Source organism: Cimex lectularius, unplaced genomic scaffold (genome assembly GCF_000648675.2).
Source record: "Cimex lectularius strain Harlan isolate CLEC.00 unplaced genomic scaffold, Clec_2.1 scaffold67, whole genome shotgun sequence".
Lineage (NCBI taxonomy): Eukaryota > Metazoa > Arthropoda > Insecta > Hemiptera > Cimicidae > Cimex > Cimex lectularius.
The window spans coordinates 948,893-974,403 of NW_019392738.1; the positions used below are offsets into that span (position 1 = coordinate 948,893).

At 33.9% G+C, this 25,511-nt stretch overlaps 2 protein-coding genes across 4 annotated transcripts in view; one reads left to right on the top strand and one right to left on the bottom strand.

Moving 5' to 3' along the window:
* LOC112126951 (chondroitin sulfate N-acetylgalactosaminyltransferase 2) overlaps positions 1 to 15,630 on the bottom strand; it is a 232,672-nt gene extending 217,042 nt beyond the window's left edge. Inside the window, exon 1 of the mRNA XM_024227061.1 lies at positions 15,608 to 15,630. The gene's annotated coding sequence lies outside the window, so the exon portion shown is untranslated. The remainder of the gene's footprint in view (positions 1 to 15,607) is intronic.
* On the top strand, positions 11,649 to 24,171 carry LOC106670443 (lipid storage droplets surface-binding protein 1-like). 3 transcript variants are annotated; one of them, XM_014400803.2, is made up of 8 exons: positions 11,649 to 11,765; positions 22,261 to 22,395; positions 22,455 to 22,640; positions 22,695 to 22,896; positions 22,952 to 23,118; positions 23,174 to 23,431; positions 23,502 to 23,612; positions 23,673 to 24,171. In XM_014400803.2, exons 2-8 carry the CDS (start codon positions 22,273 to 22,275, stop codon positions 23,943 to 23,945), a joined length of 1,320 nt encoding a protein of 439 aa, XP_014256289.1. In that variant the 5' UTR covers positions 11,649 to 11,765; positions 22,261 to 22,272; the 3' UTR covers positions 23,946 to 24,171. The 3 variants fall into 3 exon arrangements, with proteins under 3 accessions (XP_014256289.1, XP_014256268.1, XP_014256279.1); XM_014400782.2 differs by lacking the exon at positions 11,649 to 11,765 and adding an exon at positions 17,561 to 17,666; XM_014400793.2 differs by lacking the exon at positions 11,649 to 11,765 and adding an exon at positions 17,584 to 17,674.
* Positions 24,172 to 25,511: the final 1,340 nt, after the last annotated feature.

Sequence of the window (25,511 nt, forward strand, 5' to 3'; positions counted from 1 at the left end):
AATCCGATTAAACAACTCGGGATTGAAAACGGTCGAAATAATCCACCTGGACCTTAGCTAAGCCGAAGGTAGAAAATTCGTCATGTAATTCTGCAAGTTAGAAACATAATCAGGAGTATGCCAAGAAGATAAGGGTGTGCAATCAAAGCGAGAGGCGATAACACACACTTTAAAATCACATTTAAAGCTAAAAATGAATATTCAAATGATAACAAACTAATCTTTTGTCCGAACCTTTTTCCTGTAAGTTTATTTTTAAACCACCATAATAAAACAGTGATATGTCATGTTCATGTTATTACTAGAAATTTTACTACTGCGCTGTGTACAGTGTTACGCCAAGTTTATTTTTCTCCGTTGAAATACAAATCCACTCGAGTTATACAATAATATCGACGAAGAAAGTGTTAAAGTTCTTAACGTTTAAGGCAAATCTTTTTTCTGATTAGACAACAAAAACAGTAAATACATTCCTAAACTTTGAGTCACTAAGTAAACAGTTGAATACGTGATTTAACATGCATCCAACGATGAGTGATTACGTTTTAAAACTCTGCCATGTCTGATTTTTTAACATATGTTGTGATAAAATGTCGAGGCTTTTTTTTTTAATTTAGACTGTAGATTTTTGTGAGTATGGGAACAATTGTTAAACTGTGCCACTTATTGAATTCGTCCAGCTATTTTACGACATGTATTTTGTTGTGTAGTTTTGTTAATAATTAATAAATATAAATTATAACTAATATAAATATAAATTATATCATTAATAAATAATAAATTTTGTTTTATATCATTACTCTGGTTTCCAGTTGAATTACGAGTACCTTAGACAAAAGGGAAATAAGAAAATGAGAAAACAGTGGAATTCCATCATGGAATCATCCAAGAACCTTCTGGTAAACTAGTAAGAAACAGCAGAATGGAAGTAGAAAAAACTGCGAATCCTTACAGAATTCTTACCAGGACACTGCAGACTGAAGAAGATTGATATAATCGCGTGCAAATTCGGCAAAGAAGTAGAGTAGACTGTGGTACCACATTTGCCCGCAAGAAAAAAATTCAACCACTGAGTCAGGACCTACTAATCACCGGTGTGCTTCAACCACAGAACGGGGTATACAATAGCTCTCAAAGGGCAAAGTATACCATACAACACGATTAATACATCTACATGTACATCTAGGTAGGGAATTCAAGAGGTTGTAGTAAGGGATAAGGAAGGAACTAAAAGCGATGGATTGTATTAGATATCAGAACCAGTGTGGGGAATGTAAATAAATTGTTAGATAGAGGAATAGCCAAAAAGTTTTAACCTGCGATAGGATGGGTAGAGCCATTGCAAACCACGATACTTATCAGACATATGAGATCTTTTTGGGAAGTTAAGAATGAACAGAAGAGAGCAGTTCATGATTCTCTTGAGTCTGTTATCAAATTGGTGACACCACCATACACAAAACATCCATGGACATGGATGGTCATGGGAAAGCACAAGAACGGAATCTAGGAGTCTGCTGGAGTTGATTGGAAAGAGGTCGCTTGTACATATCAAAGGGTGGAGAAGTAGCATCGGGAGATTTGGAGAGTGCGTGGTTTCGAGGGTAGGGTTTAATCAAATATGATAGGTTTTTTGGCAGATGGATTAAAGGAGATCGGTTGGTTGTGAACACTGTTAGCCTACTGTTGTCTTAAAGAAAGATGAACTTAGTGATTTTATTAAAAGGTTAAATCCAGTGAATTTAATGATAGAGAGTTTAGATTATCACCAAATAAGTCAGTGTTGTCGAAATACGAGCAGGAACCACACTGCGCATATTCTAAATTTACGAGATTTTCTGCTAACCTTAAACAAAATTTCTAAACTTAACATTGCTCTGAAGCAATTTTGGGCAAAGAAAATGTGAACAAGAGCAGAGGAATAAGTGATAAAGATTGCACAAGAGGGTAGGATCCAAATATTATATTTTGGGTCTTATTGTGTGAGAATACGTTATCAACCGCCCAGGAGCTGATGGCATTTAAGTCCTCTTGGATTTATCTAATTGAGATTTAAAGGTCATGGGGTGAAAAGAGGTACTGATTTTGAAATCAATCGTGCAGAGATGATGAGTGCAATATTGAAGGATTTTTGGAAGAAAGTTAATAAACAACAAACAGAGAAGGTTAACTGGAATGTTGATGAACAGAAGAAAGCAGTGATTATCTTGAGTCTTTTATCAAGTTAGCTGGTTATACCACCGTAGACTAGACAGCCATAATAAGAACGCAAATCAAGAGCCTGCTGGTGTTGATTGGACAGAGTTGGCAGGGATGTCAGAGGGTGGAGAAACTGCAGCGGGAGATTTCTGAAATGTGTGGTACTGAAGATAGGGATCGAGGACGGTCTTTAGGTTTTTGAAAGACAGATAAAACGGTTAGTCGTTAATGAAAACTGTATGAATAAGAGGTAAGGGTTGAAGAAGGTGATGGGATCCACTAAAGCCTGGGACGTGATATTGAAAGAGGATATTTTCACAGGTTCGTGCGCTGAAGGCATTTAGGTCTTCTTGAATTCGTATTAAGATTTGAAGGTCTTGAGGTGAAAATGAGAAATAGATTTGGAATTCATTCGCGCAGAGGAAGTGCAATATTTAAGGAGTTTAGGAGGATCGTTAATGTAAAAAGAAAAGAAGGAGGCAGATAAACTGGAGCCTTGAGAGAGACCGGTAATAGGGCCGGGGTGAGGAACTGGGCTTGTCTGATGGAGAATATATTGCTAACGAAAGAAGAACTGAATGGAATGAAGAACACAGGAGATCATCAGATACAATATATGGGATACAGATGGCTCCAAAACAAACGAAGGAACCGGATCGGGCATTTACTGTACAAGCCCAAAACATGAGCAATCAAATTCATTAGGAAAGTACACTTCTGTCTTTCAAGCGGAAATACATGCCATCAATGCGAAACCAAAGAGGTTACACTGGGCAAAAAAATCCTTATAAGATCTGATGGCCAAGCAGCCACTAAAGCATTAGCATGTAAAAGAATCACATCAAACGTCAGTGAATGCATCCAAAATCTCCAAAACTTGGGGAAACAACAAACTGATTATATCTTGGGTGCCAGGGCACAGAGGAATTTCGGGTAATGAGAAAGCAGACAGACTGGCCAGAGGAGGATCTGCAAGACCATAGGCCCCGAACCTATACTTGGGATAACAAAAACAAATATAGAATCCTCCATCTCAGAATAGATCCAAAGAAAACAAAAGGAGAAGTGAATAAACTCTAGCGGTGCTAGACATAGTAAACTTATGATGAAACAAACCTCACCAAGACTGGCAGAAGCATTGCGGCAATTGGAGAGGGCCAAACTTAGAGGAGTGGTAGGACTACTAACCGGTCACTGTCATCTGAGAAAACATCTACATAACATGCGCATATACAACGATAATCTCATTTGCTGATTATGTAACGAGGAGGATGAAACAGCCACCCATATCATCTTCGAATGCGAAGCAACAGCCCAATGGAGATTTAACCTAACATACGAAAAAAACTTGGGAAATGAAATTGCACTGAACTAAGGAACTAGGAAGGTACAATAAGACAGAAGGCTGCAGTGCCTGGGGAGTACAAACCCTGCTTCCTAGTATCCTTTTTACCATACCATACCACACCAATGGAAGGAAAAAATCATCAAAGAACACTATAGAAGAAGGTAATTGAATTGACTTTGAAAAGAATGGTTTTTTCTGTCAAAGGCTTTAGAAAAATCATGAAGAACAAGAATAGTTATTTTGCCTTGAGCCATAGCATCATTGATACAGTGATGAGTGAATCATTAAGCCTTATTTTATATACATACATGCATGTATAATGTTACAAAGTTATGCGTGGTGATAATAACCTAAAACTTGAACATTATGGTAATGTTCGAACCGGTGTAACTTTGTTGATATCTACAGTAACTCATGCAATTGCCGGCGGGGTCTCTATTATCGCAACGACTTAACAAATGACTCTAAAAGTCTGAATTACCGTTGGCTTTTTTTAAAACTATTAACACAGCACGTGACTTGAAATAGTCGTAAAATCAATCCGACAAGGGTTTTTTACTTCGAGTGAAATATAACAAAAATAAAAGTTTAGAGTCGGTCCGAGCTCTTAGAAGGGCTCAATTCGTTTAGGATCTCGCTTTTTTTTCTACTTCAAAGGGTTTCAATTAGATCAGGGTTTTTCCAAATAAGCAAAGAGCTTTTCTCTGATTTTGTTTCGATTCAGAGGGCTATTCGACTAATGAAATCCTGCCGGACAAAAGAAAATTGACTAGATGAACTTTCCAAGTCTTCGGATCCTAGTCACGATGAGATCGGTGAAAAAGAGAGAAGTACCAATTTCCTGGAACAGTAGCTCAATGTTTGCCTTCTACATCCCTCGATACCTTTCATCCTTACCGGAATACAATTGACTTTAGCCTCCCCTTTTATCTGATCTTACGACCCTTAGCGCCCTACTCTTCACAGTTTGTTTTACCTTTCTCCAAGGCCTGTTCACGATTATCCGTTCAAACCCCTATACAGTAAATTACACTGGTAGGCTTATATATATGTTAAACGGTCGGGCCATTTCAAAATATATTCGAAGGAAATCGAAAAAGGCTATCCAATTTTAACATGAAATATATTTAACACTAAAAAATTTCTTCTGTAATTTTTATATGGCGTCCGAGGACTTTTTTCAAAACTTTTCAAACCCTATTTAGCTAAGAAAAATTCATAAAAATCAATATTACAGTGGAAAAGTGAATATTAAGGTTGGTCTCCCTCAGGGTGTAGTATTAGGTCCGATATTATTTTTATTATATATCATTGATCTATTTAAATTTTCTCTTAATTCATATATATTTTGCTTAGCACATGTTGTATTCTTATTTCATGCAATAAGTCCCTTGAAATTTTTTACCTTTATTTAGAATATAATCCTTTTCAACAAACCATCAACGTAAAGTTCTAGTTTTAAATATTGACCAATTCTTTATTTTCTCTTCCACTAACAATATTTTTAGAGCCAATTATATAAAATGTAAAACATAAACTTATCTCACCAGATAGTCAAAAATTTATTTAAACAATTAATTTACAAGCCCCTTCTATTTTAAAATTTTACAGACAGTCATATAAAAAAATGAAAAAAAATATTTTTATTATATTATTTATTTTTCCTAAAAATTTTTATGAGAGTCAAAAATCTACTATTTTGTAATCTTTTGATAATTTAATTGTCAACTTCAGTTCTCAGCACAAAATTTATTATTTATAAAGAGGTGGCTTAATAATTTATTATTTTAACTATTATTTACACAATAATTTAAAAAGTCTGTACTATTAATAAAAAAATAAATATATTTATTTATAAGTAAAATTAAAATGTATGTAAATATTACTAATTAAGACCTACACTGGCTTGTGTCTTTGCAAATTGCAAAATTGCAGTTTTTTGGAGCAAAACTGTACATTAGACACAAAAATATTTTATACTAAAAAAAATTAAAATAGTGGATTAAATTAAATTTTACTATTTCATTGACAAAAAATTATTTATCTAGGTATTAATAAACACTTTACTCTTAATTTTGAATTGTCCTATAAATTTCACACCCTCTTTAAATAAATTTGAAGAAAAACAGTATTATCAAATTTCTAAATGAAACACACTTGCTCAACACCAAAACAATTTCTAATAATATTTTTCCAAGTTTCTCTAGTTCTAAATACTTGTTTTATACAATTTAGATTTTACATATTTTCATAAATTAAACGAATGTAGATATAGCAGTTAATTAAAGATTTCCACTTGGTTGTGTCTTTATAAAGTATCAATTGATTAATTTATTTATTATGTTATTAATTTATTTACTTATTTATTTTGTGATTGGTTTAATTCTGTTTTGAAATGTTTTCTTAAATAAAAAAATTAGTTGATTAAATTTATACCTGTTTTCTGTAGAACAGATAAAACCAATTGTTTTGAATTTATACAATTTTCAGCAGATTCGATTCTTTCTTAGCATACAAAAATTTGTTTATAATATTTCATTTTCAATTATTAGAAAGAGATTTTGGTCTGTTGAAGAGGAAGTTTTTTAATAACTAAATTTAAAAAAATTCATAAAGTTAAATGTACAGCATATTAACAGAGGTCAATACACTTTTTTCAATTGTATACGCCAAATTTTGATGGATTTCGTTCAATTGACCCTTGTTCTTTCAATGCCAAAGCAATAATTTATACATCAATAAGTATTTTACGCTTAATTTTACATTGTCTTGAAAATTTCAGTACTTAATAATTCAGGTTTAATTATTTATTATAAAAGAGAGTTTTGTGGGCTGCTTCGAAATATTTTATACATACATAATTTTCAAAACAATTGTCGGTATCTGTCCTAAATAAAAATAAACTTGCAAGAGTTTAAAAAAAAAGCAACCTTTTTAATAAATTTACAAAAACAAGGTTAAATTTACATCTTGTAAACAAGAGGTCAGTACACTTTTCCCGATTTACGCCAAATTTTGATGGATTTGTTCAATCGACCTTCATTTTTTCAATGGCAAAACAATAATTTATATAACAATACGGACTTTACTACTTTTTTGATTGCCTTAAAAATTTTATTTCCTTTTTTAAAATTAAAGCCGATCTTTCTTTCTTTTCTTCCCTGCATAAATTACTACCTTTGAAACGTTCTGGAAATAAATTTTTACGAGAATTTATTCTTTGCAGACGAAAGGTTTTAAAAAATAGGTTCAATATCGAATAAAAATGTATGATTATGGTATGGCGTTGGTGCGTTCTAAAATTCAAGTGTGTAAATCTCGAGAATCTTTTTTGAGTTTTTAACAGACTAAATTAATTAATTAATAATATGAGAGGAAAATTTTAATTTTAAAAAATTAGAAAGAATGGCAGCATCAGAGCAAATCAGGAAGCACGTGTTCAGACAGTTCATCTTAATGCATTGACGATTTTTAATATTTTATTGGAAAATTTTAAATTTTTTAGGTTTTTAATATATTGTTGTCATGTAAGGTTGGAGAAAATTTCTTAACATAAACATTAGTGAAAAAGGTCATATTTGTAAAAGCCGGCTGTGCGCATTGCTGTCATCCTCACTACTGCATACTATTTACAATACCATGCATTTTTTAACACAGTTTATAAAACAAAAATGTATTAACATAAATACAACATAAATGTTTAAAGGTGGTTAGAAAAGGACAAATGTGTTTATTTAAATATCGACTTATTCCTTACCTTTACATTTTGTCTTATAAGTTCATGGACGTGTACGGATCAGTACTGATGGCTGGTGTCGCGATGCCAAATTTATTTTTCAACGGAAATAACACGGTCATAATTTTATAGACGGAGAACGGTTTCGAGAGGAGGAGATGCGACCGGTCCGCGAGCATATGGACGAATGGAGAAGGCCGAGAGTTCCATTGATGTAGAGGGAGAGCATGCGCCACCTCTTCTGCCCCGTAACACCTCACACCATTGATTATTGAATGCCGCGATTAAGAATTAAATTTATCGATAATAAATCCAAATTCGTTAAGATTTATTTCCGTTATGACACTATCCTGAATGAGACACTACTTCTAAACACTATTGAAGAAAAGACACAACTTGAAAAACTTCAGTGGGAAAAGGCACGGCCGATTTCAAATTGAAGAACTAATTAGATCCGTCAACATTTACACTTTCTGATGAGTCGCCTTGTCTCCAGGCGGAATCAGCTTTTCTAAGCATAATAACAAGGTCACCTCCGTGCATCCTGTTCCGTGGTAACCGGAAAAAAGATAAACATTTTTAAAAGATCCACGCTGAAAGGATACCCTCAGGTTTTGTTAAATTTTAATCATAAATTTCACTTTTTCATCAAGAAGTACGAAAAATAATCAGATTCCTTGTTATTCAATTAACAAAGTACTTTCTAGAAAAATAGACAATGTTACTCATATATAAAACGTATCCTGCCTCACACCTACTACCTCATCTTGAAGTCCATCCTGTTGGATCGAGGGTTTAAAGTGAGAATGGGTAGGTTTTTCACCCATCACGCCAATCAGAGCTGGCGATCCTAGGTCCAATCCTCTACATCATTTCCTCTGCTAACAACCCTGCAAATCCAAACACACAACTCACAACCTACGAGGGCTGCAGCGCAGACATGATCAGTACAAACAACTTCAATGTGTTTATACTTTTGTAGAGACGGCACTTTCCAACACAGTATTAGAAAATCCTTTTTAAAAAGATAGTTCCTACTCACAGTAAGTTGTTTTGCAACGATCCGGATTTCGAGCCTTTTAGCTCATCATCAGACTGAAGGACTTCTACAACCACGTCACTTGACATAGAGATTTTCGAAATGGTTGTAGAAGTCCTTCAATTTTATGATGAGCTAAAAGGCTCGAAATCCGGATCGTTGCAAAACAACTTACTGTGAGTAGGAACTATCTTTTTATAAAGTATTGAACACCACACTCACTCCATCATTTATCATTTCCAGTATTAGAAACTACGAAATATGTTGAACCGGCACACGGGCACTACTGGGTCTGTCTTCACTCGCGGGTTCTCGGGGATGGAAATGAAACCTACCCTACTGTCTCGACCTTTTACACCTCAGGACTATCATCTCCTCCTTTCAGTCAATTCTGGGCATTATTCGTAACGACTGGAAAATGTTTACGGTTTTGGAGAAACGACACTTGCCATCACAACAGTAGAAACTACGAAATAGATGGAAATGAACTTACGCAGCACCTACCCTATTATCCCGACATTTTACACCTCAGGACTATCAACTCTTCCGTATTGTCAATTGCGAGATCTAATCGGTCAAAAGTTTAGTTATGTTTGAACTGGATACCACAATGCACAGAAAAAAAATATCAAAACTTATATAATCGAGCTTCTTCTGCAGCACTCTACTATACTGACACCTAAGGACTATCATCTCTCCCATTCTGTCGATTCTGGGCTCTATTCGTAACGATTGCAAGATGATTCCTGTTTTGTAGAGAAGGCAATTTCCGACACAACTGTAGAAACTGCGAAATAGATGGAAATGAACGGATGCAGTACCTACCCTACTGTCTCGGTCTTTTGCACGTCAGGACTACCATATCTTCCTTTCTGTCAATTCTGGGCTTTTTCGTAACGTTTCGTTTTTTCACTGGGGCTTCCGTTCACACAAATGCATCCATACAATACACTCATTCCGTTTGGTCGGTGGAGTATTTGATATTCTTCCACCGTCCTATACTCAAACTAAACTAGATTGGGGTCGATGGAGTACTTTTATAAATATTCCGCCATCGACCCCGAACACACTCATTCACTCTCAACGTTCGAGGGGCGATAATGACGTTATATTTCACCCTCGCCATTCATGCTAATAAATACATGCACTCAGACAAAACATATAGACACACAACACATAAGACATACTATATACAATAAAAAAACCAATTTCCCCTAAAAAGCGGTACAGGGGACTCTGAAACTCGCTACCGTGTTCGAGAACTATTCTTAAGTCCGGCGGCATGCCTACACGCTCTCTGTATGGAGCCAAGGCATGACACGCCTCTATTATGTGGGACACATCGAGCAACCTTTCTCTGCATAAGGGGCACCTGCGCGGGTTTTGGCCCAAAAGCAGGTGCCCATGTGTCAATCGCGTATGGCCAAACCTCAGTCGGGTGAGTACGATCCCTCGTCTCCTGCTCAGATTCTCTGTGGGCCATCTACCTACCGGTCGTGCTCTTGACTCGCAAGAGCCTCTCCGACGACCATGCCCACTGACGCTTCCATCTTTCTTTTATCATATTTTTACTGCGTGTTTAGCGTCAGGGGGCCTGATCGCGATGGTCCGATCTGGAGGGTGGGACGTACTCGCCGCCTCGTCCGCTCGTTCGTTACCCTCCAAGCCGACGTGTCCGGGAATCCAGACAACAACCACCGTTTTTCCGAGAGGCTCCAGCTCCGCGTATTTCTCTAACAAGATCACGACGAGAGGGTCCACAGAGAACCTGTCGCGTTTAACCCAGACAGCGCTCAGAGAATCGGTACGTACGAGGAAGGCTGAGCCCTCCCCGGTCCGTACCGCCTCGAGAGCGTGGCAAATCGCATACTGCTCTGCCGTGTATACGCTGCAATGAGGGGGCAACGACCAGAAGGTGGTCACTCCCTCGCTATACACAGCACACGCCACACTATTGCCGGTCTTGGACCCGTCTGTAAAAATCAGACGAAAGCCGGCGTATCTATTTCTAAATTCAAGGAACTTAGCCTTGTAGAGGTATGGCGGCGTACATGATTTGGACAAGTTCGCCAGATCGTCGCGGACGAGTACGGCCGGAAAGGTCCAGGGGGTGTCGGCCGGTGGCCCAACCGAAGCACCGTCCCCAGAGCCAATCCGGCCCTCCCTAAGGACTCATCGAAGCGAATCCCGAGGGGTCGCGTCCGCAGCGAAGCCTGTCGTCACTTCTGGGCCATATTTATAACAACTGCAAGATGTTTATGGTTTTGCAGAGGCACATTTTCCGACAGAAAAAATAGGAAATAATAATCTAAAGTAGAATCGAATCGTGTATCACAACCACCCTACAGCCCTGACCGTATACCTCCTGACTATCGTCTCTACCGTTTTGCCAATTCTGAGCTGTAATACGACTTCAAAGTGTATACAGTCGTGTAGAAGCGACACTTCTCGACTAAAAAGTAAAACCTTCAAATTGGACAAAATAAACCGTCTTCAGCACCCACCCTATAGACCTGATCTCGCATCATCGGGCGACCCTTTCTTATTTGCAATTACCTAATGTAAACATTTTACATACTAAAACAGGCAAAAACTAGAACCGGTTATTAGCGGGAACAAACAGCTCGCCTTTCTATGGCAAAAAGTAATCGAGTAAGATAATCTATATTTTCAAGACACCCTAATACTATGATTTAATCATCATCAGTTTCCCATTTATCTTAGTTTTTTTTATGTGGAATATGCTATTTATGTTGGGGATTATAACAAAGTGAAACACTAACGCTCCTAAATTTTCGTTCATGCACAAAGTCTAGAAAAATTAGAAAATGGACTGTATATATCATACCAAAACGTATTGAGACCTAAACAGGGTGTTTTGATCATGAAACTAGCCCGGTCACTATTTCAAATGAAACTGACATTTTGAACGTCTGCCCTTCTTTTCGAGGTTGCATGTTTCACCTCTTTCGTAGGGTCGTTCTGACATTTATATTTTCTTTTTTATTCCTCTTTAAATCCAAGGCCTTTTAATGTAAATTAACCTAAGATCTTTCGATCTAAACTTTTGATTTGTGTCTTTTTTAAACTCTGTTTTTATTCCAAGCCAAATATTATCAATTTAGCTTATAGCTAAGTTAACTATATAGAGTATGTCAAATCGAAATTTTTTTTCAAGATATCTAACATCGATCTGTTTTACAAATAATAAGATGATAAAAAGTAGGACTAATAACGAATCATAGTTAACCGAATAATCTCGATTTGATAAAAGACGAAAAAGGGTGGGGTTAGGACCAGAGGCCAACCCGCGGTATGTTTTCATTCCTGAGTTAAACATCCTTATTCGCTGATCCTGTGCTCTCCGACTCTCGGCATCCATCAAGCCCCGGCTTGTGACACAAAGTGAGACTTTTAAAAGTTTCTTCGCATATCAATTAAAGGTAAAACAACCGTAACAACTAACATAACGATAAAGATCAATTAACTTTAATAATTTTTTTTTTTAAATTGTGCACTTGATGAAATATATTAATCACTTCTTGGTCTGTATTTTTTATAGCATAATTAGTTTAAAAATTTATCTATTAGTTTAAATACTGATAATATTATCAATAACATATTATTTTTTACAGAAAAATTTTAGTTTAACAATTACATCATATTAACAAATGAGCATACCCTTACAAACAAGTTAATCCTGTTCTTCCAAGGTTCATAAGACTAGGGAACTTTTTCTTCTGAGGCAGACCTTCCATAACAGTGAAGTTTGTATTACAAGTGAAGAAAGTCGCACATTCCAATCCAGAAAAAATTATTTTTGTCTAATTTACATTGAAACTTATTACGTAGAGTTTATTTGAACAAACAAACTTAAAAAAATCATTCGATAAATAATTAAAGTGATTTACAATCAAACTTATATAACAGTAATGCAAAATAAAAAATTCGCACACTACGCACAAAACAATAATCACAATAAATAAAAACGTTAATAAGAAGAAATAATTATTAATCATTTTGATATCAGATGAAACTTAAACAGCAGACAATTTATGTTTAGTGGTCTAATTGACGAAATTACTTATTTCAATTAATTATTCTTTTTATGTAAGGTCTTGGCTGAAATAAAAAAGTTAGTGTCACAAGCGGGATTCGAACCCACGACCTTCGGCTTAATACCTAACCACTTGATCGCGATAACTCAAGTGGTTACAGCAGCGGCGTATTGAGCCGAAGTCGTGGGTTCGAATCCCACTCGTGACATTAAATTTTTCATCTCGATCAAGACTTTACTTAAAAAGACTAATTAATTGAATTAAATTGGAGTGCTGTTCGAAGTAATACTCATGCATTCCTATCCACACAAAATAATTAGGCCAATTTTGGTCAAAAGTGAAAACAGAGAATTTAGCGAGAATAAATATGAACATAACAAAAATTCAACCTATAAATAATCAATATAATTCCAAATGAAACTTATACCAAACTAGGGTTCGGAATAACAAAGAAAAAACTCGCATAATCATTTCCAAAAAAAAGAATATTTGTCCGAAGTCGGTTGAAACGTTTAAAAGAAAGTTTGTTGTACAAAAAAACTTAAATCTGTGACAGTGGTGTTCGTAATATAAATAAAGAAAATCGCCCACTCGTAGCCAAAAAAATATTTATTTGTGCAATTTTGGTCGAATCCTACAGCAGAGAGTTTACTGAACACAAATAAAGTCCCTATCAAAATGCAATTCATAAATAATTGATGTTATTTCAGAAAAACTTAAATATGTAACACTGATCTTCGTAACACAAATACAGAAAATCGCACACTCATATCCAAAAAAAATTTATTTGTGCAATTTTGGTCGAATCATATAGTAGAGAGTTTACTGAACACAAATAAAACCCCTATCCAAATGCAATTCATAAATAATTGGCGTTATTTCAGACAATACTTAAATATGTAACAGTGATTTTCGTAGCATAAATAAAGAAAATCACACATTCGTATCCACAAAAACATTTATTTGCGCAATTTTGGTCGAATCCTACAGCAGAGAGTTTACTGAACACAAATAAAGTCCCTATCAAAATGCAATTCATAAATAATTGGCGTTATTTCAGACAAAATTTAAATATGTAACAGTGATTTTCGTAACAAAAATCAAGAAAATCACATATCCATAAAAATTATATTTATCCAAATTCGGTTGAAACTTAAGGTAGAAAGTTTACTTGGCGCAAGTAAAAACTAAATTCTATTAAAATACGATTTATAAAAATTATGTTGGATATCAAATATGACTTAAATCGCAGTGTTGTTCCTAATACAAATGAAGAAACTCGCCCATATCTATCCACGAAAAATTATTTATGCAAATTCAATTGAAACGTATTTCAAACAATTTAATGGACACAAATAAAAAAGATATAAAATGCAATTCATAAATAATTAATATTGTTCCAAATCAAACTTATATAAAAATAGAGTTAATTAAAAAACTTGCATACTCATACCTACAAAACCTATATTTGTCCAAATTTGGATGAAACGTATTTCAGAGATTTTAGTGGACATAAATATAGGCTCTATCAAAAATTAATCCATAAATAACTTTTTTCACTCGAATGAATAAAACATAAAATTTATTTGTGCAATTACCCTATCATAAAAAAAATAAACTATGCTAATTTATTTGAAACATATAACAAGGTTTTTAGTGGACACAGATAAATTGACTATAAATTGGCCAATTCGTTAAAAACAAATCGGATAAAAATTATTACAATTTGTAATAGATATTAAGAGGACAGTATGTGTAAATTCATGAAGTCATGCTGAACCGGCTAGAGTCACTTATTGGGTCCGTCTTCACTCGCGGGTTTTTTGAATAACTCAAACGCGTTTCGGCATTACGCCATCTTCAGTGAGGAACTAGTTGCGGAATAAACCCTATGCCAGTTCAACATGAGTTCACCGACAGATCCATCGTCAACTTCAATTCATGAACTTTTAAACTAAATTCACTAGTTTTCGTGGTCCGCTTGACCAATTAAATTCTTTCATTTAATTAAGGTTTTTAGTTGAGATTGATTTTAAACTAAAGCTACTTTCTGCCCTGTTCTGTTCTTATTGAACTAGTCCATCTTGATTTTTATTGTTTTATTATCCGATTTCAACCATTCGACCGGAAGTTTTCAGAATATTTTCTTGCAGTTGATTATCCGGTTTCAAGATTGATCCGAGAAACGTGTGGTGATTAGTGTCCATTAGTCGATGATTATTCGGGAATCGTGAGTGCGGTCTGGTGTGACGTAGGTTTTAAAAAAACATTTTCTTTATTTTGCCAACGTTTCGATCTTTATTGAGATCATCTTCAGGATCTGGGATTGACAAATATTGTTTAAATTTAACGAATAGATGTAGGATGTGGAAAAAAGTGAATTTATACAATTCAAAAAAATATTTTTTATATTCAATCAAAGTATTTCTACTGGCACAATTACTCAGAAAACAAACACTTTGAGTAAGTAGACATACTGTGGTTGAATATAAAAAATATTTTTTTTCAAATCTTCAAATGAAACATGAGTAATTACACATATGCTTTATTATCTTTTCATTTGATTCAACCAGACGCGCCTTCGTTCAATCTGATATACTTTTTTTTATTTTAACATTACTTTTTTTAATATTGTTCTTCTATTCTAACAATATGAAAAACGATCAATGAACCGTTGAGAAATTTTTGCAATCGAGAAAGACAGAGGGCAATACACCTAGGCGTAAAACTACATTGTCGCACAATTTCAAGACTGCTGCGTTATCAAAAAAAAAATCAAATAAATTTTCTTCTTTTTTTCTTTAATTCGGTTTCCATCGGATTAACGAAAAGTCCTTGGGCCTTGTTGATATTCCGTTCGAATAAGAGTAAAAAATGAAATAAAACCACGACCCGGGTTTCAGACTAATTGACCTGTTCGAACGCGATGTTATCAGCCAATTCAGGCAATGATCTCACTTCCATCCGTTACACTGAAAATAATGTCGACTTTTCACTTGCAACCTGACACAAAAAAAAAATCAAACGGTTAAAATTTCAGCATTTGAAATTTGGATAAGTACTTGTTTAAATTTTTGCAAGGGGACGAAAAATATCTCTTGAAACTACCCCAAAAAAAATATTCTTAAAGATAAATGGGAGTTGAATTACCTAGAAAATGTTATATAAAATATGACCTAAAAAACATACATAGTGTAAATAATGCACAATTGATCATGCAAACTTACCTTAAACCTGCTTGAAGACAAATATTTCCTTGAAATAAAATAATTTACACATACACTACTTCACTAATTAAAAAAATTAAATAATATGTATTATTTTTTTTAAACACGGTTAAGCTTTCAACATAGGATGTAAATTAATTGACGTCAATATCGGGCTAATGTTGTCTAATTGCCAACTGTTTACTTTGAACAGTTTACCTTCTTACAGTTAACAGGATCAACTCAGCAAAATCTCTTTTGAAGAATTAGCATATTTTTTACTTTTTTCAACTTTCCTTCCAAACGCTAAAAGATACGCGTTGCGGCTCCTCAGTCTTAAATAAAAAATATGAAATGATAAATTAAAAATATAATAAAAAACAAAAAATATTCGCCGCATTGGTAATAACTGTACTATTATTGTTCTTTGTTTTTTCGTTTGTTTTTCGGTTTTTCTTCTACTGCTTATAATCTTACCTGTTATGTTCTAACCTAGTCTGAAAGCACTCAAGAAAATTAAACCTTCAAATTCTATCCCCTCTCAATCTTAGCCGGTGTACCCCGAGGCTCTAGACTTGGACTTATACTATTTTCCATGTTCCAAAAAGATCTTCCATTAGTACACTCAGCTTTGAAGTAAACTCTCTGCTTAAACGTGAACTTCATTCTTCGTAATGAGGCCGTACTTATAGCTTTCGTAAGATATATTGATAAAGGTGATTTTTCTGAAGAAATTTTGTTCTGTAAATCATTAAAAACCACCACTACCAAAGATAAAAATATAGTAACATAAAAAATTACTTAGATGTCAATAATAAGCCAATGAAAAATATAAAATATTATGCTGCAGATGGTGATGCTAAGATGAAGGGGAAGAAAAATGGTTGCTTAAAAATTACATATCCTGGGAATTAAATGTATGGCCCAAGATTTGTTCGGAATAAAAATTGACACATTTTAAAAGAACCGAGTCTTACTTTTGATTTTAAAAAAAGAATATAAGACAAAACCTTTTTTTTAAAGTGAACCTGCTATCCTACTCCAGACCACGTTTTCCCAACTTTCAACTTAAATTGCCTAACAAAAAACCTAAATAATCCAAATTTCTAATAGACCGTTGGACAGCTTATAAAAGGTTGAAGTTTTTAGCTGGTTTTACATTTTTAAAAGTGTAATGTAACGGAGCTAGGGGTTTAGAGGTGATCCAAATTTACCATTTCGCAAATTTCAGCGCAGTTAATTTGTAAGTAGGCTTACAATTTTTAGAACAAAAGTGGACTAATCCAAAAGAAAATTGGGCGCTAAATCTAAAAATAGAGTCAAGAGTTGGAAAAAGTTCAAAAGTTATAGCGAAGAAAATTCATGTTTTATGTAAGGAAGCGTGTTTTTCTTAAATAAACACTAAAAAAAATCGTAACTTTTGAACAGATTGAGATAAAACCATGAGTTTTTCGGCAAACGCAATATGACCAACTTACATAACTAATATAATTTATTTAGAGTACTCGATATTACGCAATCTGTTACATTCACGCTAATAAATACATTCCCTATAAACACACACTAGTGTACGCAACAAAATCAGCAATGCAATAAAACAACCCTGTTTTCTCCGAAAATCGGAACACGGGACCAGGATGCCGTGCTCAAGCAAGATGCTCATACCGGGAGGCATTCCTACAAGATCCCTATATAGAGCCAAAGAGTTGCTCCTTTCAATTAGGTGGGATATTTTACTGTTTGGTATAAAACTAAATTTATTTTTACGATATGTAGATGTAATTTGTACCTTTAAATAAATAAAATAAAGAAATCTGTAAAAGTTTAATAACAATTTTCCATCGTTGAATATCGAGTGCGTTTTTTTTTCTTGTTTTTTTTTTACATCAAAATATCTGTGTTATTTATCCTCTTCGTTTCTTAAACCATAATAACTCATATCTAGAATTAAAAAGGTTTCTTATCGCATACATGCAGGGTCAAACTCCAACTTTGATTTCTTATCTTTTGGGTTCAGACTTCCAGTTCAATTCCGAGGCAGGTCGTCACATCACAACTGCATAATTGTCTATTTAAAATGGTAAAATGGTAAATTATTATTAACTTTTCCCCATCACATTTTGCAATTAATTTATTTTCCCCTTTTATCTCAGATGAATGATGGAATTTTTTTTCAAAAATACATTTAATTGACTAATTAATTCAAAATCTAGCACGGAATCCGGGCCGATAAAAAGCCTTATTAACAATTTTATTTACTAGCTGGTAATTGTTACATTTATCTCTTTAATTAATCTTTGCCCTCATTAAAAAATTATTTACACTCTGGGCCTAAAGAACAAGGCACCAATTGTACTTTGGTTCCCTTCGATTTGTTATAAATATCAGTTATGCAATCGTTTAAATATACTTAATCGTCTCCTCTGAAAATTTGACCAGTCTGTAAACTCGTTCCGAACGTTTGCATCCTGTTATAAAGTGAGTTTTTTTTTAAGGGCATAGTTTTTATATAAATGTACTTACATAAAAATAACATATTCTTCTAAGATCTTTTAACATTTTCACAAAAAAAAATACTCGTATAATCAGTTTTCCTACATTGTGATGGAAATAGGCAAAAATTGTCTAGCTACTTGTAAGACGAATGAACTTTGCTTTGAACCTGTAATCATTTACGCACGCTATACAGTTATGGTTTGTTTGTTTCATAAATTTCGACAGGGAAACGTAAATCAAAGGGTTAATTCCTCATGCAATTACCACACCCTCTTAGAAGCGAGAGATTAAATAACTTCGCCATTTTATGCCAAGCATGACGTGAAACAACAATGAAGAGCATTTTTAAATTCTCGATAAAAAATTTATTTGGTTAGCTGCGAGTATCTGGTTCCCATGTTCCGATTTTTGAAGGAAACATGGTTGATTTATTATATATAGCATTGATAGTTGTGTGTACCTGGCGTGTGTTGAGAGTAAATGTATTTATTTGCGTGAATGTGTAGTTTAAAATATCTGATGGCGGAATGTTGAAAACCCCATTCACCCTCAATTAGATTGGTTATATAATAGGTGTAAAGTGTGATGGAGGTATGTCGAGTACTAAACGCCCTGAGTGAATGGTATATCAATAGAATATATTTAAGAATGAGTGACAGTATGAAGATTAAAAAAAAAGAGAATTTTTTACTTTATTTGACAATCTTTGAATTTGAATAAATTAAAAATATTGCTTCCCATAAACTATTTCAACTCATAGCATAGTTATTTCTCTGAAACACCCAACAACGGACACACAGGTTATTGAGAGAATTATATTTTATTTACAGAACGTTTTCAACTCTTTTCTTGAGCCCTCTTCAGCGTTGGTACGTTACATCAGGTGGACATCCTAACAGTGTCCTAACGTGTTAGATGTACATTGTTAGGATATTCGCACAATGTATCAACACTGAAGAGGACACATGTAAAACAATCGAATACATTCTGTAAATCAAGTTCTCTCAACGACCTGGCTGTTCATTGTTCAAGAATGCCTAAAATTACAAGAATATAGTCACTAAGATTTTGAAAATAATGAAAGTAATGAAAAGTGAATTGATTATTTTACCAACATAATCTAATTGTATATATATTTTTTTTTCTCTAAAGCTTTCAATCTGTTTGACCAGTTTTATTATAGAATTTGTGAACCTATCTTAACATGGTTTTATCCTTATTCAACGGGCAGAAGTCAAATAATATTCCTAGTCTACAAAACATATTCCTGGAGTTCCTCAAGGTTAACTACTTGGACCTGCCTTGTTTACAATTTTTATAATTCATATTTCATCTTATTTACATTTTAATTTTTCACTTTCAAGTATACAGCAGCAATCAAAATCACAATACAAAATTCTTTTATAATTTCACATGTAATTACTGTTGTTAATTAAAATTGTGTTTTTGTATCATGACATGTGTAGTCATAATTATTGTATTGTTAAATTTTTGTCTTGTTATTTTGGATGTTATTTTGATTAATTATGATATATTATGATATGTTATTTTTGATTTGTTATTTTGATTAATTTAATTTTCAAATTCACTAATTTCGTGGTCCACGACCAATTAATATATTACAATTAATTAAGGTTTTTAGTTGAGATAAAAAAGTCAATGGCATTGAAAAATGGCAAAAAGGAAGCAAATTTCAAAAGGTGCGGTTGAGATGGGAAGTTGGTGTCCGAGTGGATCGAGGTTATGATAATAGCTCAAGTGGTAGAGCAGCGGCGTATCGAGCCGAAGATCATGGGTTCGAATCCCGCTTGTGACACTGACTTTTTTTTATCTCAACTAAAAACCTTAATTAATTGTAATATATTAATTGGTCAAGTGGACCACGAAATTAGTGAATTTGAAAATTAAATTAATATTTATATATTTTTATAATTATTTTTTATTTAATATATTTTAATATTTATATTTTATATTAATATTAACTTATATAAAATTAAAAATTATTTATGAGATTGTATATAATTGTAACTGGGTTTTAGCTCATAAATAATAAATTATTAAATAATTAAATTTTAACGGTTATTTTCAACTGAGACTTTAAGCCAACACAGCACAGTAGATAGTTATTAACTTATCATCACTGTTCACTTAATTCAATTTACAACGAATAAGTGTTGAAATGCTTAGATAAAATTTGAAATGTTAACATTTATTCATAGCTTCTGATAAGGAATCACTTGAGTACACAGAGGATCTCAAAAAGTTTATTTGCACTGTGTTTGAAGTCGAGATTAATCTTGAATAAACGTCCCCGTGGAATTCGAATCATTCCTTTCTCGTGCATATTTAAAAAGATTTGTGTTTGTACCAATGTTTTTTTAATCTTGAGGCGTAATTTTTTAAACTAACATGAAAGAGATGCAAAAAATGTTTGATTTGTTGGATATTCTTTAACAATCTTGTTTCAAAACCTTGTCTGTCTGCTTGTTGTTAGCCTAAAGTTATGAAATATTTCTTTCAAATATGTTTAAAATTAATGTTAATATGTTTTAGCATTTTTTTTTGCATATCTTCAATAGTTGAATCTTTTTGCAACTTTGATCAATGCGTCACTTTTACAATGTGAACAAACATTGAATTGTTTAAATAAAACCAAGAGAACCAAAAAAAAAGACTAGTTTGGAAGAAAAATTCATCTTTATCATCAAGTCTGACTCGATGGCTTTATTAGTCAGGCTGACAAAGAATTAGTGTTAATCAACGGATGATTTTTTTTACAATCTAGCCTTGTTTTATGGTAACAAATGTATGAGGATTATTTTCTAATTTTACAAGATTTCAAAAATGTATAGACTGATTTGCATATTTTTAAAAGCTCTAATTTTGTACATACGTATAGATATATAGCTTATGACTTTGCAACAATCACCCATTTTCGTGTTTTGGTAGTTCAGGGTCAGACTTGAGTCTTATCCGACCCCACATCGAAGCTAGGCTCCAGGAGCTGGCAACAGCTGGGTCATTTCAGCCCCAATCAATTGGGTACTCAATATTTCACCATCTTACACTCACTTTCACTCTAATAAATACATTCACTATCATGTACACGACATCTACCTATCTATATGCAATAAAACCGTCCTGTTTCCTGTAAAAATCTGAAGAGGGGAGTCAATGACTCACTGTGCTCAAGCATTATTTTCATATCGAGTGGCATCACTACAAGCTCTCTATACAGACCCAAGGCCGACCATTTAATTAAGTGGGACAGATCAAAACATTCTCTACAAGTCCATTAAGTGGTCTGATTGACTAATTCTTTCAATTAATTAATCTTTTTAAGTAAGATCTTGGTTGAAATGAAAAAGCTAGTGTCACGAGCAGGATTCGAACCCACGACCTTCTTCTGAGTTAGCCGCTGCTCTACCCACTTGAGCTATCGTGACTTCAATCCATTCAGACATCAAATTCGAAAGGTTGTAGGTTGAGATGGGAAGTTGGTGTCTGAGTGGATGGTTCAAATCCCGCTTGTGACACTAGCTTTTTCATTTCAACCATGACCTTATGTAAAAAGATTAATTCTCTACAAGCTTTGGCTGTGTCTGTGTGTCAACCTTATATAGCCTATTTGTTGTTAGGCAAATATGATCCATCTTCTTCAATTCAAATCTTTGATGGCCACCTGTCGACCATGATCTTGATATGCTTCTATGCTATAAGATACATAATCAAGACTGCTTTGCTTAACCTCATTTTTGTTTTGATTGATCAGAATAAAGAAGTGAATTTGTTTTAATTTTATCTTCAGTTGATTGAAAAGATTGTCATATTTCAGTTGAATATGTGTTGGTCTACAAGTTTTGATAAATTGTGTGAAATTTGATCTTCACAAGAAATATTTCATGACTCAGCATTCTCATTTTCTTCAGTAGTTGTATAGTTTTCTTGTGTTTTGTTTATTTGATATTTTTTAGTAGTTTATTCTCCTGAATCCACAGTTTAAATTTTTTAAATCTTTAAAATGATGTGTTCTAGTTCTTATTTTTAGTCTAATTTTGTTCATAAAAATAAATTTTATATATTGGCAGATCATAGATCTAATCATTAATACAATAAGTACAAAATACCCCAGCTAAACATTTTAAAACGTCAATAATTGACCAAATTATTTGTTTCAGAAAGTGGAAAAGATGACTTCTGTTCAGAATTGCAAAAATGAGTTTCCTAAGCTTCAATCACTCGACAGGCTGTCCAAAATACCAGTGATTGAAACGGGTGTCCAATACGCGAGTGGTGTATATTGGAAAATAAAGGTGACAATTGTAAGTTTAGTCAAGCTCGATTGAACTTATTGATTATATTTTCACTTCAGAATTCCAACGCTTTGATGAGATGGAGTTTGAACTCAGTCGAAGGCGGGCTACACTTGGCAGTCGAAAAATCGCTTGTGGCTGTATCCCTCTTTGAATTCCCTTTGTTCATTGTGGACAACATAGTCTGCAAAAGTTTGGATTCAGTTGAGCAGAGAGTACCAGCCATAAATTACCCTCCTGAATTGGTAAATAGTAAAAACTACATTCAAGAAATCTTTCATTTATTTTATATTTTATAGCTGCTTAATATGACCAAGGATATGGTCTCAACTCGGATTGTGCAGCCGGCAATAACAAGAGTTGGCTCTGTCAAACAGTTCAGTGTAAACGAGACTGCAAAATACACAGAGATTGCTGCTTCCCGTTTAGACAATGTTTTAAATGTTGCTGATAAATACGTCGATAAATATCTACCTGATGCTACAGACTTAGATGTTCAAGGTAAAATATTTTAAATTCAATAATCAGTGCGGATTTTCAATGCAGGGTGTTTCAGTTGACAGGAATAGGAGTGACAGTAAAGCAAATCAGGCTATTAAGCATGTCAATCGGCTTTCTAGAAAACTTCAACGACGACTGACAAAACGAACAATCGCTGAAGCCAAAGCTTTGAAGAACCAGGGTGTTAATGTAGCTCAGACATTAACTTACTTGCTTGATTTGGTAATATAAAAATAAATAATAATTTAATGCTGTTCTACATTTTTTTTTCCCCTAGTTGCTCAAAGATCCAAAGCAATTTGTACAAAAAATGAAAGCAGTCTGGGAGCATTTGAGTGAAGAAGAACCGGAGAATCAAATTCCACCAGCGAATTTGGAACAGTTGATTGCGATGTTGACTAGAGAGTTGGCAAGGAGATTTGTACATGTAACGAACTTCTCGGTTCAAACCTTATCTAAACTCCCGGCCTACAGTGTAGAAGCGATGAACTTCACCTACCACCACTTTTCTGTTTTACTCGATCAAATGTGCAAGGTAAAATTTTTATAAACAAAAAATTGAAAAATGCCTATTTTGGATGTATTCTTGAGAAAACTATTTTCAGACAGTCCATATTGAAGGAGCTAAAGCAATGGCAGTTGCAACAGCACAAACTGAAATAGAACATCTTCAAAGTGTAATAAGAGAGATTTATGTTTTACTAAGACACATGGCTGTAAGTGTTTTATAAATTGAATATTAATCGAAAAATAAACTATAAATTATTTTCCTTCAGGAAAATTTAGGATCTCGCTTTCAAGTCCATCGCCCAGACTTGATAAAATTACAACCTATTAAGCCTCCACCTGTGGACAATAAAAATGATAATACTGTTAATCACAAAGAATCCAGCAATGTAAGCCTAGAGCAAACCACAAATAAAGGAACCAATAAAAAAACCAGTGCCAATAATCCAAACCATACTGATGAAACTAAAAATGATAAATGTAAAAAGGAAAAGAAACATTCAAATAAAGAATCAGATTTAGCAGAAAGTACACAAAATTAACTTGGGTGTAAAACAATGTTATCATTAATAACTTGAGACTGATATCTTTCGATGGTTTTTTTTGTTTTTTTGTTTTTTAATAAAAATGTTTATATTATTACAAAACTAACCCTTTAAATCAAATTTAAGAATTAGCCTGTAGTTGTAGAATTATATATGTTAAAATATGGTTTAGTTTATAATTGTATTTTATTAACGCACAAAATACATAAAGTTTTAATTTTTATTTTATTTTACACTGTTAATCAATCCAATCCTATTTTCTTCAAATTTACGTTGTATTTGCTGTTGATTTAATTTGTAAGTATGCAAAAGTAGAAACGGTGGCTGCAAGGGTTAGTGTTGACCACTGGAAGTTCTATGGTTCAAACCTAAGCCCTGAATTAAAATCCAAATTATGGGTTGACATAACCTGTGCGGTTGCGAATCCCTGTAAAAAAATTACTAAACAAAAAAGATCAGATTATCTGTCTTCAAGTATATTCTGCAGAATCTACACACGTCGTGACAACAGTCGTAAATCTCAGCAGACAAAAAATGAATGCAAATGCAAGAAATTGACTGGATACTAGTAGTGTACAAAGGTAGGCATATGTTCGCATTTCTTGTTTCTTTCATGCATTGTTATCCCTTATTGAGAGAATGTATTTATTAGCGTGAGTGTTTCAGTATGTATGGGTGGGTTTGTGATGGAATACAGAGTGCCATAGACCCAACAAAATAGATTAGTTAGCAAAATATTACAACACACATTCAATACACGTTCACACCTATATACATTGCATTCATTCTATTTGGTGAATGGAGTACTCATTATTCCTCCATCGACCAGTATACAATAACAAACTAATATAATTGGGGTCGATGGGGTACTTTTGTAAACGATCCACCATTGACCCAAGTCATATACACAGCTCGAGGTGAGATGATGCTATTCCACCATCAGCCCCTCCCCATTCACTCTAATAAATACACTCACTCATACAAAACACAGAAACACAAAACACATATTTTGAAGGCTATATACAATAAAAAAAATTCCCAATTCCTCTAAAATGAGGAACGGAAGACACTGAAACTCTCTACCGTGTCCAAGAAGCATTCTTGAATTCGGCAGCATGCTTACACACACTCTGTTAGAGCCAGGGCATGACATGACTCTATTATGTGGAACACATCGAGCAACCTTTCTATGCATAAAGGGCACCTACATGTGCTTTGGCAGCCAAATGCAGGTGCCTGTATGGCCAATCCTCCTGCTCAGGTTCTCTGAGGGCCATCTACCGGTCGTTCTCTTGACCCGCAAGAGCCTCTCCGACGGCCCTGCCCACTGATCCTGCCATAATAGTTAGATGTTATATGTTTATAGGATGAATGATGGTATAACACCAGTGTAGTATAAAATACCCCGATGGCTTACCATTTCATACCTGGTTTTATGTTTGTACAAATGTATTTATTAGTGTGAATGGATTTGTGGCAGAATAAGAGTACCCTAGATCCATCAAATTAGGTTAATTATTATGGGTTAGTTAGTTATTATTATAGAGTGATTAGGGGCAAAAA

Bases quoted from the DNA above. Each gene is read 5' to 3' on its own strand.
- LOC106670443 (XM_014400782.2), top strand. The intron at 22,897-22,951 runs GTAAAATATTTT...AGGGTGTTTCAG, and splicing joins TACAGACTTAGATGTTCAAG to TTGACAGGAATAGGAGTGAC. The intron at 23,119-23,173 runs GTAATATAAAAA...TTTTTCCCCTAG, and splicing joins TAACTTACTTGCTTGATTTG to TTGCTCAAAGATCCAAAGCA.